At 40.0% G+C, this 19106-nt stretch overlaps 1 protein-coding gene across 2 annotated transcripts in view; it reads right to left on the bottom strand.

Moving 5' to 3' along the window:
* Nucleotides 1–10549: 10549 nt before the first annotated feature.
* Nucleotides 10550–19106, bottom strand: part of MCFD2 (multiple coagulation factor deficiency 2, ER cargo receptor complex subunit) — a 153024-nt gene continuing 144467 nt past the window's right edge. For both annotated transcript variants that reach the window (XM_033938300.1, XM_033938298.1), the window contains exons 3-4: nt 14110–14269; nt 10550–10826 (exon numbers count right to left, since the gene is read on the bottom strand). In XM_033938300.1, the coding sequence (XP_033794191.1) occupies nt 10695–10826; nt 14110–14269 (292 nt within the window). In that variant the 3' untranslated portion in view covers nt 10550–10694. The remainder of the gene's footprint in view (nt 10827–14109; nt 14270–19106) is intronic.

Here is a 19106-nt window from a genome sequence, read left to right as displayed (position 1 = left end):
TACCAGTCTGTAATTTCCCGGATCTCCCCTGGAGCCCTTTTTAAAAATCAGCGTAACATTGGCCACCCTCCAATCTTCAGGTACTACAGACGATTTTAGCGACAGGTTACAGATCACTAACAGCAGGTCAGCAATTTCATGTTTGAGTTCTTTTAGTACTCTGGGATGTATATCATTCTGTCCTAGCGATTTATCACTTTTTAACTTGTTGTTTTGTCTCTTTTGCGTCACTGCCCCCACGTTTTGGAGCTCGGCTCCCAATCACTTAAGAGATATTACATCCTTAGACACTTTCAAATCTAGCCTAAAAACATTCCTGTTCAAAGATGCGTTTGAATTTTGACCGTCCTTTTAAGGATGTTCTATAATTATGCTAGTCCAGCCCATAGCAGGTCCTTCTGTTTTCCCTGCCTTTCATTTTTCCCCATTTTTATTCTTTCCTATCTAAATTTTGTAGTTCCTTCCCTTCTCCCTTGCTGCAATAAGCTCAGCAGCAACCCGATTCTCTAACCGGCGCCTGTAATATAGACGTCGGTTAGAGAATCAGGTTCCTAGGGGGGCTTAGGCGTGATTCTCTATAGGACTTCCGTGTGCGATTCTCAAAAAACGCTTAGGCAGCTTCTGAGGCTGGGTGTCCTATACAGAATCCGGGCCAAAATGCCTCAAGCATCAATGTTAGATTTTTAAGCTCTCCAGGGACAGGGAACTAGCTAGAGTAGCCAAATAGAACTTAAAGCAAAGAACAAACAGCGAAGGAAGACTCTAGTATGCAATGTCTTTTATTGATGTTTCATGACCCAACATATTCCGGCCTCAAATGGGCCTACCTCAGGAATCTATTAGTAGAATGATGTAATAGCTACTATCTTCCTAAGAATGTCACAAAACACTTTGGTAAACCATAAGAAATAGCTCTACAAGCCAACGTAGCTACCTTGAATGGGAAAGCTTGACCTTGTATCCAACAAACTCTCTCCAAAAATCATTTTTGGATACCAAAGTGTTTTGTGACATTCTTAGGAAGATAGTAGCTATTTTCTTTTTTAATCTTTATTAATTTTCAAAACTAATACAAAGTGCCAAGAATTATACAGACATTAATAATCAATGTAAGCAGTTAAATTCCATCAATAACAATGCAGAAGAAAAATATCCCTCCCATCCAACAATTTAATCAAGAAATAAACCAAAAAGATTCCTCCACCTGCCCCATCCTGGAAATGTATAGAAATAAACAAAATAAAATAAAAGACAACTATGTTGAAGTAACAAAGGATGTCAACGGGCCCCAACCAAATTTAAAAAATTGCCATGCCCCAATATATCAGCATTCATCTTTTCATATTTGTAACCTAAACATAAACTGGCCCACCAAAAAGGAAAGTCGAAGATAGTAGCTATTATATCATTCTGCAAGCCTTGGCACTGATTTTATTGGACTGGGACCCTTGAGAAATGTACCTTTCTATTGCAGCTTTTCCTTATGTCAGATCATAATGGATTTCCTGTCCTATTAACCCTCTTTTTTCCTCCCCTCTTAAAGTCAATCAATTTGTACCTTTGCTTAATCTTTGTAAACCGCATCGAACTTCACAGTATAGCGGTATATAAGCTGTTATTATTATTATCATTTTCTGCTGACATGTGAACCTTCTTTCCAGTCACAGATCCATTGCAGACTGGAACTAGTTTTCATTGAGGATGTACCTGTACTTGTCACCATCTGTTACAGACCGCCCTGTTCCTGTTTTCTGCAAAACATCTCTACATCATGTTGCCACCATCACATTTTAATGAAGGACGGTGTTAACAGTGCGACGTGTTATTTTGTTTCACACTACACAGATTGCTTAGTGCCAAGACAAAGTTCCACTTTGGTCTCATCAGATCACAGAACCTTCCTCGTGCAAGCATTATCTATGCATTTCTTGTGTGTAGTACCGCAAACAATGAAGGTAACTCTATAATTAGGTACTTGATGGAAACTTATTCTGTAATAGAAAGTACACTCCCCCACCCCATAATTTCAAAAAGTGCTTTATTTTTCTTTTCAACTGAATACTTGTTAATATTTTAAATGCACATTTTAAAAAAAAAGTTCCCATGCTTAGCTTTTTGCACTTTATGGTTAGAGAGATTTCAGCTATCCGTGTTCTTGGAGACACACGGTTCATTGCATACTACCTAGTTTGGCTTTAGAAGCAGTAAGTCACTCTTTTTATTATTATTATTTATCATTTTTCAATTAACATATTAAGTATAAACTTGTACAGATAGGTAAAGTTAAGCAGAAAATAAAACACAATGAAAAATACAATAGAAAACAGATTATTATCTGCTAACATAACATCATTATATATATAGATATACGTACATATACATCATATACATACACATATATATAGCTTAACTTTAACTCAAGTCCTCTTAAACCAAGATGTAGAATCAGTGAAAATTATAATAAAAGATTAGAAATTAGAAATCTATAAGATTAAAGATTGTATAGGCTGAGCTAGAAGGTCAAACATTCGAAGAGTACTCATATCTCTCCTCCTTTTTTCAGGTTGTAAGTTGGCTAGGTTCAAAGAATACATATTTTTGCATTTGATGCAATATCACACATTTACATGGTTGACGAAGAAATAAAGGTCGCCCCTAGAGCTATAACATCTGGTTTTAACAACAGAAATTCACGTAGACGTTTTTGTGTGTCTCGTGACAGATCTGGAAACATTTGTATCCTATACCCAAGAAATTCTTTTTGTTTGTTTTTAAAGAAGAGTCTCCAATAACAAGTTCTTATCAGGTGCTAAGGCAACTGTAAGAAGAAGAGTTGCTGGCATTTCTATTTCCCTATCTGATAGTTCCAAAACTGTAGAGATGTTTAACGTTTGTTGAACATCTTCCTCCAATTTTTCTTCCCTTTTAATAGGTAGGTAATACACTTGGGTGAATGGCGGTAATAGTTCCTCAGTAATTTCTAAGATTTCCTTCAAGTAACATTTCAACATGTCTCTAGGGGTCACTGCCGCAACCCTGGGAAAATTAATTAGCCTAAAATTGTTGTTACGGGAAGTTTTCTAGAGACTCCAATTTTCTCCTTAAATTAATGTTATCTTTCACCAGTGTTTCAGTGACTTGTTTAGTCAATTTCATTTCCTGGGAAGAAACCAATGTTGAATCTTTTAAATCTTGCAAGTCAACTTTTATTGGATATGAACCTTACTCTCCAACTGAATCAATTGGGGCTTAATGGATTTAGCTAGATCCGCCACGAGATCCCAAATTGCCTCAAAAGTTACCTCTTGGGGTTTCTTTAATGTAATAAGAGTTCTTTAAAAATAAAACTCTCACCAACCGATATACCCTCCTGGCTGTGGCTCTCCTGCTCTCGAGCAGAGCGAGGTGATGAGAAATCCTCAGGTCCCAATAGGTTGCCCTGTAAAGACAGGGGATCCAACTCCATGCTCCCCTCCTTGGTCCCAACAGCCTCCAAGAGGAGTCCCTCACCGCCTTCCAGTGGTTCCTCCAACTGCAGGGAGCTGGTGATCTGAGGAGGAGGAGGCACTCTGGCGTCGGGGCTCAAGGTAGTCTCTAGGCCCATGGAGAATGCTTCCGTTTTGCCCCGGCGAATCTCCTGCGGGCGAGCCAATGCCACTGTGACATCCTGCATTCGGCGCAAAAGTTGATCAATGCTGGCAAGGCTGGCTGGGGCAGAATGCCGCGAAGCTTCAACAGCACTATGGCCCCTCCGCTTCGGCATTACGACAGGTTAGTGTGCAGAAAAAGGACAACAGTGCACGATAACTCTGCAGCAAAACTCTCAACTGAACAATCCATCCGCCATCTTGGTCTTAGATCAATGTTAACTCTCCTTTGCAGGTGTGTAGCAGTGAGTCACTCTTATTGGCTGGTTTCTATTGCCAAAAAATGAGTAAGCTTGGATTTTTGAGGATAGTCTTGGAATGGTTCTGCAAATGTCTTTCCAACAGGTCATGCGTAGTTAAAAAGGATGGCAATTGTTTTGCATAGGTGGAAGACGATTTGTGTAAATATAGTTTTTTTTGAGAATTCAAGGATTCTCATTCATCACTATTAGACCCAGGGTTTTAATTTTGACTTACACTGGGTGAGGTAGGATTTGTTTTTACTGCTGGAGCATGGTTGATCATGTTATCACAGACTCCAGTAATTTATTCAAAAGGTAGCTAGCTCAGCTCAGCAATAAATCAAACATTGGACCAAAATCTTCTCTGTCACCCCCACTATGTGGCATCCCTACCTGATCATATTATCCTAACACTGGGCAATAATAAACCATCATATCTAACAATTTCTTTCTACACAGAATTTTGTTTTTCAAACATTTTCATTTCCAGTTGGGAAGAAAAACACTGTGGAGACAACAATGTCCAAGATGCAGGTCTTTATTAAAATACAGTGTTTTTGTTCCTGTCTTGGTTGACCCTCGGGTGTGTGGAGTATTAAGAGTCAATTTTTGTTTTCCATTTCCAGTTGGGGGCAGATAAATGGACAACATCTGAAAAGGAAGGAGACTGTGGGGCTCATTTTCAAATAAAGAAAAAAAAAGTCCAAAAAGTGGCAGAAAGGGACATAAGATATTTTTTTCTTGTCAAAGCCTTCCAATTCGCTATTTTTAAAACTTATATGCTAGACTAGGGGTAGCAATTCTAGTCCTCAAGAGCCACAGGCAGATCAAGTTTTCAGGATATCTACAATGAATATGTATGAGATAGATTTGCATGCACTGCCTCCTTGAGATACAAATCTACCTCATGCATATTTATTGTGGCTATCCTGAAAACCTGACCTGCCTGTAGCTCTCACGGACTGGAATTGTCTACATCTAAGCTGTTGATCGGTAATTTGTCTAAATCCCAAGGGGGTATGGTATGGATGGAACTAGGGCAGGCTTATGACTTGGACTTTTTTTTTTTTTTTTAAACCATAATTAACCATTTAAGAATAAATCCAGGGCGCAATTTGGATATCTGGGGTTAGACCTGTTTTAATAACAAATATGTGCCAAAAAGGTGTCCAAAGTGAGCAGATGACCATGGGCAGGATGTAAACATGATCTCCCCACACTCCAATAGTCACTGACCTCCTCCCACCCGCCAAAGGAGTGAATGAAACAGTACATACCTGCCTGTACAATTGCTTAAGATCAGGGATCTCAAAGTCCCTCCTTGAGGGCCGCAATCCAGTTGGGTTTTCAGGATTTTCCCAATGAATCTGCATTGAAAGCAGTGCACGCACATAGATCTCATGCATATTCATTGGGGAAATCCTGAAAACCCAACTGGATTGCGGCCCTCAAGGAGGGACTTTGAGACCCCTGAATACACACAAGGGTGTAGATCAGGGGTCTCAAAGTCCCTCCTCGAGGGCCGCAATCCAGTTGGGTTTTCAGGATTTTACCAATGAATCTGTATTGAAAGCAGTGCATACACATAGATCTCATGCATATTCATTGGGGAAATCCTGAAAACCCAACTGGATTGCGGCCCTCAAGGAGGGACTTTGAGACCCCTGAATACACACAAGGGTGTAGATCAGGGGTCTCAAAGTCCCTCCTCGAGGGCCGCAATCCAGTTGGGTTTTCAGGATTTTCTCAATGAATCTGCATTGAAAGCAGTGCACGCACATAGATCTCATGCATATTCATTGGGGAAATCCTGAAAACCCAACTGGATTGCAGCCCTCAAGGAGGGACTTTGAGACCCCTGCTTTAGATGGCAAGCCGCAAGATCTCTGGAGTACACTAGTGGTCAGTGCAGTGGATACCAGAGAAAGGGACCCTGGCCCAAAGCCACTCTAACTACAATTGTGGTGGAAAGCACAAATCTACTGTACTGACAGATAAGCAACATCTGCAGGCATAAGGGCTATTGATGTGGTGTACAGTTGGGTCCAGAGGGGTCAACATACACTATAAGGGGGTTATGGTGAGATGTGGACTTGGGATTTTTTAGGTGAAGTGTCCTCTATTGTGCCCCATTGCTCTGAGACATTGGTGTGGCCAGACTACTACAAATGCTGGCTCCTTCTCTATCCCAACGATTTGTTCTGTGCATTTTTCATTCAGACATTGCTTTTTTTTATTTAAAAAAAAAAAAAAGTCAAAAATATACATCTATAAATGGTCAATTAAAAAAATATATGTTTTGCTGTTTTAAAAATGGCCATTTTCTCTGCCCAATTTTTGGCCACACTTCCTAACACATCTAAACTCAGATTTAGACGTCATAACGAAAATGCCCCTCTGAATGTCATGTGTTTGATGGTTTCATTTCACTAAAATCTCATCAAAACCAAATTGTTATAAAGGCAGCCAGTGTATTTGTAAGTACGAGGTCTGCATTTAACAGAATTTGCTCATTGTTCTGGTTGTAGATAGTTGCTTAATGAAGGTATACTGAAAATATGCTGTTGGTGTTGCACGTGCTCATTTTAAAGAAACCAAGGGCCTAAAGTATTTTGTTTTTAAACATCCTGAAAGCAAACCAAATCTGATCAGGTTTATTTCATTCAAGCACACTGGCCCAAGTATTCTGGAAATTTAACAATACAGGAACATAGGAGGGATGCTCCGTCATTGATGAACTCTTCTTAACGAGTCATACTATGCAAATCATGTGCATGAAGGTTCATACATCATTCATGGTTTGCTCTTGCCGTCACTCAAACCTCAAAAAGAACTGGAAAAGCACATGAAAATTTTTTTGGTTGCCTCCATCACCTAGAAGAAAATAGCAAATAAATGTAGAAAGACCATGCAGCTTATGCAATCTGCTCATCTGTACTAATGTAGCATGAAATGATTTTATAATTCTGCTTGGAGTTAAAATATGTAACATGATATAGTTAATGTTACTGAAGTAATGAACTTTGATAGGTCATTTATTCTGAGGGACTTAAAAGTAAAAATGATATGGTTTTACAATTCTGCTTGGAGTTAAAGTATATTAATTTGATGGATTTAAAAGTGAATTTCTGATGTGGTCTTTGAGCCAGTACAGCCATCTGTTCAGAAAAGTGTTAAATGCCCCATTCAATACAGCACAAAAGAAAGGACTGAGCCATCACCTTCAGATAGTGTTAAATACACCTATTCAGATAAGACAAAAAACATGGCCAGGGTGGATACCAGAGCTAAACAGAAATCTACTACCCCATAATAGAAGGTGTAGCAGTTGAACAGGATGTAGATCAATAGAAGCCCTTCACACCAAATTCATCTCTGGACTACTCCAGCCTGAAAGATCAATAGAAGCTCTTCACACCATTTTAAGCCACTCAAAGCAGATTCAATCAGATGAACAGAGAAACTGCTATGCATCATGGGTCCAAAGAATAGATTCTATTTTTAGAACAGGTCTCAGCCCTATATGAGGGGAAATCCTTTCTAACAGAGGCTCTTCTCTTCTTCCTCTGGAACCAGCCTGGATCAAGCTACACTTCTCCCTCGTTATTCGCGGGGGTTATGGGCAGAGCTGGACCGCGAATGGTGAAAAACCACAAATATCCAGCTCTGACCCACCCCCACCTCCCTGGTCTTACCTGGTGGTCTAGAGGGCTTTCAGGGCAGGAGCGATCTTCCTACACTCCTGCCCCGTGCAGATTGCCATGAGGAAATGGCTGCTGTGAGTTCCCGTGGTCTCTCAAGACGACGGGAACTCCCCACAGCCATTTCCTCATGGCAATGTGCACGGGGCAAGAGCGTAGGAAGATCGCTCCTGCCCTGAAAGCCCTCTAGACCACCAGGTAAGGCCCGGAAGGTGGCAGGGAGGTAAAAAATGTTTTTTTTAATTTTCCCCCTCCCCAGAAAAAAATCGTGATTGTGAAATCACGAGTGCAGAAACCGCGAATGGGGAGGGGGAAGTGTACAACTCTTCTTCTCCATGGATCACCATGCTGCTTCACTAGGCCGTGCGAACTCCATTTTAAGGACTATTCATATTGTGAGTAATTTTTTGAATCCAGATAAATTGACCCTTCTGATTTAGCAACATTTGTCTTGTATAATCCTATTAGCTTTGCTTTAAAAAAATCCTATCTGTAACTACTTCTACGTGCTTGATTTTAATGCTTTTAAATAAATTTTCAGTTTTCTTATAAATGTTGTGAGTCTTAGTTCTTGATATTTAATTATCCAAGTTTTAATCACTCAAGCTAACTTTCCCAAATTTAATAGTTCTTTATAATATAAGCCAGAGAGGGATATATATTATTGGTGGAGTTCCATCCATTTAATAATAATTTTTATAACACTAACTACTACAACCTCATATAATCCTTTCTTTTAAAGATCCTTTAATCTCATCCTATGCTTTCTCAAACTCGACACTTTTCTCCACTGAGAGGCTGCTCCATATATCTACCTTTACTATAAAGAAATATTTCCTTGATTACTTCTGTGTCTACTCCTTTTAACCCAACTTATGGCTCATCTCCTAAAGCCCTTGCACCAGCAGTATTTAAATGTCTCCGTCAGCTATCCCTTCTCTTGTCTTTCTTACAAAATATACATAAGTAGATCTATGTCTATAGCAACATACTTTATGATGAAGGGCACTGGCCCTGAGCTTCAGAGTCAAAAGATCCCACTTGCTTACCTTAAGAACATTTGAGAAGTTTAACATTCACTGCTACTATCCCAAAGTAGCTAAATTTAAAGAGTTGAACATTAATCTAAACGTAAGTACATGTCAGGGGCGGACTGACCATACAATTAACGCCTGAGGGCCCAGCGCTTCCCACCAGCTGTCTACTGCCAAGCTTGTGGCCTGCTCTCAGCAAGAGAATGACACATAGAAACAAAGATTCCCCATCCTCGCAGGAATTCATTTTCCCGTCCCATCCCGGTGAGTTCTTTTCCTGTCCCTGCCCTATTCCTGCAAGCTCTGTCCTCATCTGCACAAGCCTCAAACACTTTAAAATCCTAAGTGTTCAAGACTTGTGTGGATAAGGCAGAGCTTACGGGAATGGGGCCGGGACAGGAACAGTGACAAAACTCATGGGGACAAAGATTCTCCATCCCCGCAGAAACTCAATTTCCCCATCCTGTCCCCATGTCATTCTCTACTCTCAGCTTGTCCCACCCCCTTCCAATTTAACTTCTTACTTCAGTAAGGGCGGACCGCCAGAGAGTAGACCATGAGCTAGGTGGCAAACAGCTGCTGCTGCTGCTGCCTTTTGTTACAGAGAAACAGGTGTGGGGGACACCCAGAAGCCTTATTGCCTGGGGACCTAGATGTCTGTCAGTCTACCTCAGGGGTCTAAAAAGTCCCTCCTTGAGGGCCTCAATCCAGTTGTGTTTTCAGGATTTCCCCAATGAATATGCATGATATCTATGCGCATGAACTGCTTTCAATGCATATTCATTGGGGAAATCCTGAAAACCCGACTGGATTGTGGCCCTCAAGGAGGGACTTTGAGATTTCTGGTCTACCCCATCTATAACATACTTCATATGGGTTGGATTAAATTCTTTCCTCACTTTCAATTTCTCTGCACTGATGAATAGTGTCTACTTGCGCCATACTTAAAATAAGAGTCAAGTGCAAAGCAGTATGATACATCAACAAGCATTTCCAAGGGCGTACTGGGCGGCTTCTACATTATGTGCTAAATGTGCCAGCATCAAGGTACTGGTGCTTCTGTGGTCCTCCGACACAAATTGGGTGCCACTTCTTAGAATTATCTAGTTATTTGCCAGCAAAACAAAAATAATTTAAGTGAAGTCCAAAAATTCATATATTACATTAAATATAAAGTGGCTTATTTTCAAAGCACTTAGACACACAAAATGTTACTATGGTGCTAGGATATAGACTTAATAGAGCAGGTCAGTAGAGTTAAGGGGGCCAGTAGACTTAAAAGGGGGTCAATGTTATGGGCAGACTTGATGGGCTGTAGCCCTTATCTGCCGTCATCTTTCTATGTTTCTATATGTCTAAATGCTTTGAAAATGAGTCCCAATTCTCTTCTTGTTGGACCATCCCTCAACCCCTCCCCACAAATAAAAACAGGAGCCACAAACTGCTCACTCTAGGATATTTTTTCCCCAGGACCAGTATGGCTACCAAAAAGGTTGCAATAGGCACAATGTACCCAAAAATTAATTAGAATTTATATGTAGTGGTACTCAACACAGAGTGTAGCCCCCAAGCACTGATCATGTATAAAATTAACCACTTCTCTGCGCAGAGGCACACTCTCCTGAACGTGTGAATCAAATCTTCTCATTTTGCGATTATTTCCATTTATGGGTTATGCATCAGAGCTCAGAGGGCAATTTCAAGAGAAAATGCAAAGATTAGGTGTTACAGATGCAGTAGAAAGAGCAATTCTTCTTTTGTTTCAGCAAAGATTTTCCTAGTAAAGTCTATGGCAACAACCCTGTGCAAAAATAAGTTTGGGGGACTATTTTTTCCAGAACAGAGTTTTTGTTGCAAACAGCATTGCACCCCCAGTAACAAGCCTTCCTCATAGAAGAATTCATTTTAAAATAAGCTTGCACATGTATTTTTAAAGCAAATGTATTCCTTGACAACGTCAAAAAGGCTTAATATGATACAAACGTTGGGCAACACAAATATGATTCGGAGTAGGAAATCACATTGCACTGGGTCACATTCTCATAAAACTAGAGAAATTTCAAAGTCATTTTATTCTAATGATTTCGCAAACTCAGCATAGTCAATATAGCCATCATTATTTTTATCATCATCGTGTAAAACACCATCTATTAAGCTAAAAAGATCTTCTTCCTTCATTGCTTCTAAATGCTCACCAACCTCCTACAAAAAAACAAACAAAAAGGAAAATTAGTCTTATATCCCACCGAATCCTCAAATCAGAATTCTAGGCGGGTTACAAGTAGTTCAATATTGTACAGATTTCTATATCAGATTAGACATGTTACATAGCATTACATATTAAATAAAGTTATCAACTGTACTGGTTGATCATACTGTCTTTATTCCAGATATCTTGCGTTATTAGCCTGTGTTCCTTTAAGCCCCCAGTAGGGAGTCTTAAAAAATACATTTTTAGGTTTTTATGAAACTGTATATATGGTGGTGGTGAGTATTTCAATGGGAAGTGAATTCCACACTTTTGTTAATTGGTAGTTGAAAGATTTGCTGTGATATGTTTTGTATTTTATATCTTTTAGAGTTGGGAATGATAGGATCAGGTAGCTTGAGTTACGTTAATCAATAGATTGACCTAAAAGTTCTGTGAATCTTGGGAAGCTATTGGGAATATTTCTGTATAGCATTTTTAATGCCAAGCAGAATAGTTTGTTCATTTTCTGTCAGTAACCACTGTAATTCTAAGAGTAGCGGTGTGGCATATTCATTTGTAATAAAAAAGTTTTGCTGCAATATTTTGTATCAATTGGAGTCTTTTCATTTGTTTTAAGAGATACCTGAGAAAAGTATAGATAGTATCATTGATTGCACTAGTATTCTGAAACGTTGTTGGAAGAAGTAGGGTCTTACCCTTCTTAGTTTTTGTAAGATCAGGAAGGATTTTTGGACTAAATTGTTCAAATGAGCTTTAAAGTTTAGTGAGTTGTCCAATTTGACGTAAGAGCAACCATACCTTCACCCTCACCTAACTTCGAATTCCAATTTGGACCCCATGAAAAAGAAACCATTGTAGACATGCTCTGGAACCATTTTGAACCTCCAAATTGGAACTAATTTCTAATCCTATTCAATAAATATACCAAATCAAACTGCCTACTGGATGTATGTCCTTCCAAGACCTTGAAAGCAGCTACACTAGATTTTAAAAAGGATCTATTTAACTGGATAACAACCACTCTCACTGAAGAAACATTTCACGAGAAATTGGGCCACATACTGATCACACCCATCCCTAAAGATCAAAAAACTCACTAGCCCTGAAAACCAACTACAGACCCATAGCAAGCATCCCCTTATTCACCAAGCTGCTTGACGGATTGGTCAACTTAGAGCTAAGTGAACTATCTAGACAAATTTAACATACTCAGTGAACACCAATCAGGATTCAGAAAAGGTTTTAGCACTGAGACAGTCCTAGCCTCAATCCTTAATCACCTATATGGCTTATTCAGCAAAGGAACAAGTGCTCTGATTTTACAACTATACTTCAGCAGTGCTTTTGATCTTGTTGATCACGAAATAATGCTACACTGCCTAAATGAAATAGGACTTACGGGAAGAGTAAGGAATTGGATACAGGGTTTCCTAACAAAGAGATCATACTGTGTGGTTAGTGGTGGGACATACTCAAATTCCTGGGAAAAACCCTTGGGAGTACCACAGTGTTCACCACTATCACCTACTCTATTCAACATCTACATATCATCCTTAGGACACTTACTGCAAAAGTTAAACTTAAACTACTATATATATGCAGATGACATTTCCATTTTAATCCCAGTGAACAGCATAACAAACGAAACCTCAGAATACATTTCTCATATTATGGCAAAGGACTAGAAGATCTCATGCCCAGTGTGATGGATCACTGCCCTAAATCTCTCCCAGATAGTAGAAGCTAGTGCTGCCCGATTCAGGAAAAAAATTTTGATTCCATTTGGCCTAGTGAACCGATTTTCGATTTGGTTTTCCTGCCCAAGTGAGTGATTTTTCAAACATCCTGGTAGGTTTATTTTAAAGCCTCTTCATCCCTTTTATAGCCTCTTTACACCCTTTGCCCTCTCCTACCCACACTGGCGCTGTAGTGTAAACAAAATAAATAAACAAAAAAGATTTCCTCTCTCTGTTAAATTCTAGCTCACGTTTGCGGTCTAACATCAGCTCTGTTTCAAATCTGACATATTATAATCACAAAATAGAAAATAAAATTATTTTTTCTACCTTTTGTTTCTGGTCATTATTCAAATCTTGTTGGTCCCAGGCTCTGGTCGTCTTCTGATAATTCGCTTGCCAGGGTTTCCCTTCTTTCTCCGTGTTAACCATCCACCTTCCACCTCTGTCCTCCCCTTTCATTTCCCTTCCCTCCCCGAGATCTGGCATCTTTCCTTTTTTCATTTCCATCCACGCAGCTGCAGGGATGGATCCCACAATCACTCAGTTCCAATTGAAGATGAAAGTGAGGTTATTCAAACCTTAACAAGTCGAACTCCACCTCACTCTATGAGAAAAGGAATTTACGGCTAACACTCAAAAATTGAGATATGCTCCTGAATGTGAGGATGCTAAAGAAAGAGCGCCTACTGTGAACCCTTGAGAAAGCCTTGTTGGGGGCAAAACGGGTCCCGTCGGGGCATGCTAGTAATTCTGCATTATGAAGGATAAATAAATGATTGAAATATCAGATGTCGCTGATTTGCCTTACTTCTGGAAAGATTGGAGGATGACAGATCATAGCAAGTGTTAAAAAACACAACATATCAAATATGGATGGTGTGGCATATCTCAATTTTTGAGAGTTAGCCGTAAATTCCTTTTCTCATAGAGTGAGGTGGAGTTTTGACTTGTTATGGATCCCACAATCCCCAGATCCACCATATCTCCTTTTCCAGCATCTCACCCTCCTTCCCTAGTGTAACATTTCTCCTTCCCTCCTTTCTGCCTCCCCATCCATCTTGCCCTCTCCATGAATACAATACTTTCTGCCTCCTGCATGCTTTCTCTCTCTGTCCTTGCCTCTTCCCTCGAGTGGCAACCCTCCTTCCCACCCCTCAACCCAACATGCTCTCTCCCCATGCACCATCTCACCCTCCCCTCCAGTATGTAGCATCTTTCCTTTCACTCCCTTTCTGCCAGGTCCAGCAACTCTTCTCTCTTCCTTTTACTTCCCTCTGTCCAGCAGTACTCCTTCTCCCTTACCTTCCCTGCTCCCTGAAATCGACAGCTAAAGTAAGGACTCCTGTGTGACTCGTATGTAACAGAACTTAAATATCACTGCGCTATTTTTGGCCCTGCATTGTTAGGGCTATTCCCTGCAGCCAGTGGATCCACGCGTGCAGAGGCTACCCAGTTCGGCTGTTTCCAGCACAAACAAGAAACACACCAGATCAAACAACTTTCAAATGAGACCAAACACAGGACTTCAGCTCACCTCTCTGTGCACATGGGAGATTGCTGTAGCAATTTCCAGACCATCCAGCAAATTATTGCCATCATAATCATGCATTTTAAAATAGTGAAGCTGCAATTCTTGCGAGCTCATCTCAGATTCTGGTTTTTCAATGACACCGTCTAAATGTTCCATAATATGGCTAGAAAACAGGAAAATCAACATTTAAGATGGACCTCATGGGAATCAAATTTACATTTTTAATATAACAGTGCCACCAACATATTACATGAACAATGCAGCAAAAACAAGAAATGTATACATCCTTCCCAACAGTCTTTAATGACAATTCCTCCTAATACACTTCCCCCTCCGTATTCGCGGTGATAGGGGAACAGCATGGCCGCGAATACAGAAAAACCACAAATAACTTTTTGTATGCTATTTGTGGGTTTTCTGTAAAAAAAAACAAACCCCAAAACTCTAGTAAAGGCATAAAACTGTGAATAACATGACCTGTTCCTGTGCAGCTGTAAAGGAAAGCGTGGGTCTGGATCCTGAGAACTGCTTCCAGAACAGAGCACAGGGCTACCACTGCGCGAGGGAGAGAGCTGCAACTTGCTGTGGTTTGGCGGTTGACTTCCGGATCAGATGCGCCTGGCGCATGCCAGGTACAGAGTCGGCACATGCCCGCTCAGTTGCAGGTGTGTGTGCGCTTTGGTGGTGGGCCGGGGCCTCTGGGAACAGCACTTGATCCTGTCAGTTCATCGGCCTCCGCCTTGGCTGCAGGTTTCAGGCGATTCCTCTAATTTCCTGTGATGTAAATTTGGGGGCAGAGACTGCGTTCAACTGCAAATAACTGAAACAGTGGATAATGAAATCGCGAATACCGAGGGGGACGTGAATAATTTTTTAAAAATATGGCTTCAAAGATGTATGAGGACAAAGCTTTGGAATGAATCTATCTTTGGAAAATGTGCCTGGGAATGCAATTCAAAATTTTAAGAGTAGCCTGAAAACCTGATTAAATAAGAGAGATTTTAAAGGTTTCATAATTCATGGAGATAATGGAGAATAAGAATGAAACTAATTTGCACGTATTGCCTCCATTACATACAAATCTCTTCATGCATATTCATTGCGGCTATCCTAAAAAAACCTGACTGGCCTAGAACTGACTTGGAAACACTGCTTTAGACAACAGAGCTAGTGCTATATATAATCAGCATTCTGGGATGTATGCCATCCAGTCCAGGTGATTTGCTACTGTTCAATATGTCAAACTGACCCATTAAATCTTCCAATGTTACAGAGATTTGTTTGAGTTTCTCTGGTTCATCAGAATTGAATACCATTTCTGGCACCGGTAACTCCCCCACATCTTCCTTTTGATTGTCCTTCAGAAAACGCCAAAACTACCGACACCAGAGCTCTCTAAGAATCTTCTCAATTCCCTTAAAGAAGAAAAAACTGAAGGGGCTCTACAGCACCAGAGAAGGAGGTAGAGCTGAAGAATGTAAATTTCACCCTTCTACTCGTGAGCAAAGGAATATCACCTATTGTCAAGGCATGTCCTTTGAACCAGAAAATGGAATTGAATACTTATCAGTGAAGGATAAATATATAAACTTAAGTAAGATGATTTTCTTTGGGCTTTTGAGTCTATTCTGACTGCTGTTGAAATCTATATACTATGGGAAGGGGTTGTGGCTTTAGGAAAGGAGAGCTAAAGCAAGAGTGACCACAATTCTGGACCCAGAGGTGGAAGCGAAAAAGAGAGGAAACAATGTGGGACCCAACCTTGATTTATACATGGATCATAACACTTTTAGCCATTTTTAGTCCAAAACTGCCCTCAACATACACAAGTATATATGGCATGCATTTCTTCGTAGCTTGTTGTAAGCATTTATGTGCTGGCAGGTCCAGAGTGCAAAGGATTCTGAGATATTATATTAAAACAATCTGACCCCTTGTTGACACTGGGAATGTTAGTGAAGATTGACGAATGGGCAGGAGCCATTCAGACTAACAAAAGACCTTTTACTCAGAATGCTACTGCAAGCAGAATAAATGACCCCCTAAAAAAACTGTACTTAAGATTAACAAAGAAGACCTCTTGCCTAGAACTTGGGAATATCCTGCAAAGCCCTGGAATTTCAAAAGGTATAATAAAGTCAGATGTTCCTTGTCAACTGAAGGCCATTGTTTCAAACAAATACCAAATAGTGATATGGAGAGATAGTGGAAAATAAGTTAAGAATAGCACTTAATATTTTATTAATTTTAAGATAAATAATCAAAATATACAAATCAGTAGAAATATACAATTAATAAAAATATACAAATATACAGTAGTTAACTATAACATGAAATCAACTCGTTGCTTTTAACACAAAAGATATACAAAAAATTAACTAGTTGCTCCACCCAGGGTTTCAAGACAAAGTTGGACAAGTTCATGCTAAACTGGTGAGACTGGACTCTTTTGGAGCACTGGTATTGACCTTGGGGCCGCCGCGTGAGTGGACTGATGGGCCATTGGTCTGACCCAGCAGCGGCAATTCTTATGTTCTTAACACAAACAATACACATAAAATGATGTTGACTATAATGCCATGCAACTAGTGTCTCATGTCCAATATATAGTAAGACCAGTACATTTAACTATGGCTGATAGTATGCATGAAGAGTTCCCAATAAGCTTCAAAGAATAGCTTCATTTGCTAACTCATATATTAACACTGAAGTACTACATGTCAATGATCCAAAGCACAATGTTTGGATGGGGCTCCAAATTTGGTGGAAAAAACTAATAGAGTTATGTTTTTCAGCGATAATGCTTTCAAATTTGGTAGTTATGCATACCGTATTGCACCATAAGATGAATTCTACTTTAGATAAGTCCTTCCAACAATGCAGGATATTTTTTATAGACAAAAACAATAATATATTAAGCAAACGGGCATTGGATTCAGACAAAGAATGTGCAAGACCCTGTTGACCAAGAATAATAATTTTAAGGTTCTTTAATGCAGTGTTTTTCAACCGCTGTTCCGCGGCACACTAGTGTGCCGCGAGATGTTGCCTGGTGTGCCACAGGGCTGCCATCAGGGCAGTACTACCAGTCCTGCATTCAGGGGCCCGGAGCTGACAGGGGGCCCGAGGCAGGGGCGGCAGTAGCTCGCCAAGGCAAAGTGAGTCGATCACCCAGGACTCACTTTGTCTTGGCGATCTAATCTATCGTGCCAATAAGTCTTCTTCTCCCCGACGTCAATTCTGCAGTCAGAGAGGAAGTTCGGGCCAGCCAATCGCTGCCTGGCTGGGCGGAACTTCCTCTCCGATTGCAGAATTGACGTCAGGGAGAGCATGCGTCGGCGTCGGCTTTGGGGCCTGTTATCCATTGGTGGGTCCTGTTCCCTGATGGCAGCGGCAGTGGCAGTGGCTTGGGGAACGGCAGGGAGAAAGAAAGAAAGGGGGCAGGCAGGGAAACAGAAGGAAAGAAGAGAAACAGAAAAAAAGAAAGAAAGGTCAGAAGAAGAAAGTGCAACCAGAAATCACCAGACAAGGTAGGAAAAATGATTTTATTTTAAATTTAGCAAAGTGGAGGCAGTATTACCACAGTTTTCAAAGGAATTTGCCCAAATAACTTAATAGTTAACTAGGTAAATTCCCAGAGATGAAAACTTCCCTTCACTTACTATGCACAGTTCTGAATTTATATCTGCTGTCTATATTTTACAATATGGTCCCCTTTTACTAAACCGCAATAGTGGTTTTTAGCGCAGGGAGCCTATGAGCGTCAAGAGCAGTGCTGGGCATTCAGCGCAGCTCCCTGCGCTAAAAACTGCTATTGTGGTTTAATAAAAAGGATGGAGGGTATATTTGTCTATTTTTGTATGCTATAAAAACCAAATACAGAGAGAGACTGAGAGCTGTTGACGAAGAGCTACGTGTGTGTCTTTCTTCGATTCCAGCCAAAATATCAGCTTTGTGTTCAGCCAAACAGGCCCAGGTTTCGCACTGAATAAAGTATTTTATAATTTTTCACTATTCTGTTTACTTAATATTTCATAATAAAGTAATTATAAAATACTTTCTTTGTGTTTATTTGATTCCTATTCAAGAGAATTACTTTATATATAGTCAATATAGGCACAGAGTTAAATTTTTTAACATTTTCTAATGGTGGTGTGCCTCGTGATTTTTTTCATGAAACAAGTGTGCCTTTGCCCAAAAAAGGTTGAAAAACACTGCTTTAATGTTTAAAATGGTGGATATAGTGTTCCAGACTTTTTCCCAATACAATTTAAGATGTGGGCATATATAAATCATGTGAGGTAGTGTGCCTACAAATTTTCTACAGGACCAGCATAGATTGGAGCCTTTATTAGAAAATTTAGCAATTTTCTGTGGTGTCCAATGTGACCGATGCAGTAAAAAGTAAATTGATTGTAGGACTGCTACCGATCGAGTGGATTTAAATACCCTAGTCCACACTTTTTGCCATATCTCATCATCAGCTGAAATTTCAAAATCAGCATGCCATGCGCTCATCATTTGATATAGACACTGAGGAGGTTTGTCTCAACAATGCGTACTAGTGCTGCCCGATTCAGGAAAAAAAAATTTTGATTCGATTTAGCCTATTGAATTGGTTTTTCGATTTGATTTTCCTGCCCAATTGGGTATTTTTTTTTTTTTTTTTCAAACATCCTGGTGGGTTTATTTTATAGCCTCTTCACCCCCTTTGCCTTCTCTTAACCACACTGGAGCTGTGGTGTAAACAGAAAAAAACAAAAAAAAGAGACTTTTCCTCTCTCTGTTAAATTCTAGCTCACGTTTGCGGTTTAACACCAGCTCTGGCAGGATACACGTTTCAAATCTGACATATTGGAATCACAAAACAGAAAATAAAATTTGTTTTTCTACCTTTTGTTGTCTGGCCATTATTCAAATCTTGTTGGTCCCAGGCTCTGATTGTCTTCTGATAACTTGCTTGCCAGGGTCTCCTTCTTTCTTCTTGCTAACCAAACATC

The sequence above is a fragment of the Geotrypetes seraphini genome, chromosome 3 (genome assembly GCF_902459505.1).
Source record: "Geotrypetes seraphini chromosome 3, aGeoSer1.1, whole genome shotgun sequence".
Taxonomy (NCBI): domain Eukaryota; kingdom Metazoa; phylum Chordata; class Amphibia; order Gymnophiona; family Dermophiidae; genus Geotrypetes; species Geotrypetes seraphini.
This window is presented reverse-complemented; position numbering and strand designations above follow the sequence as displayed.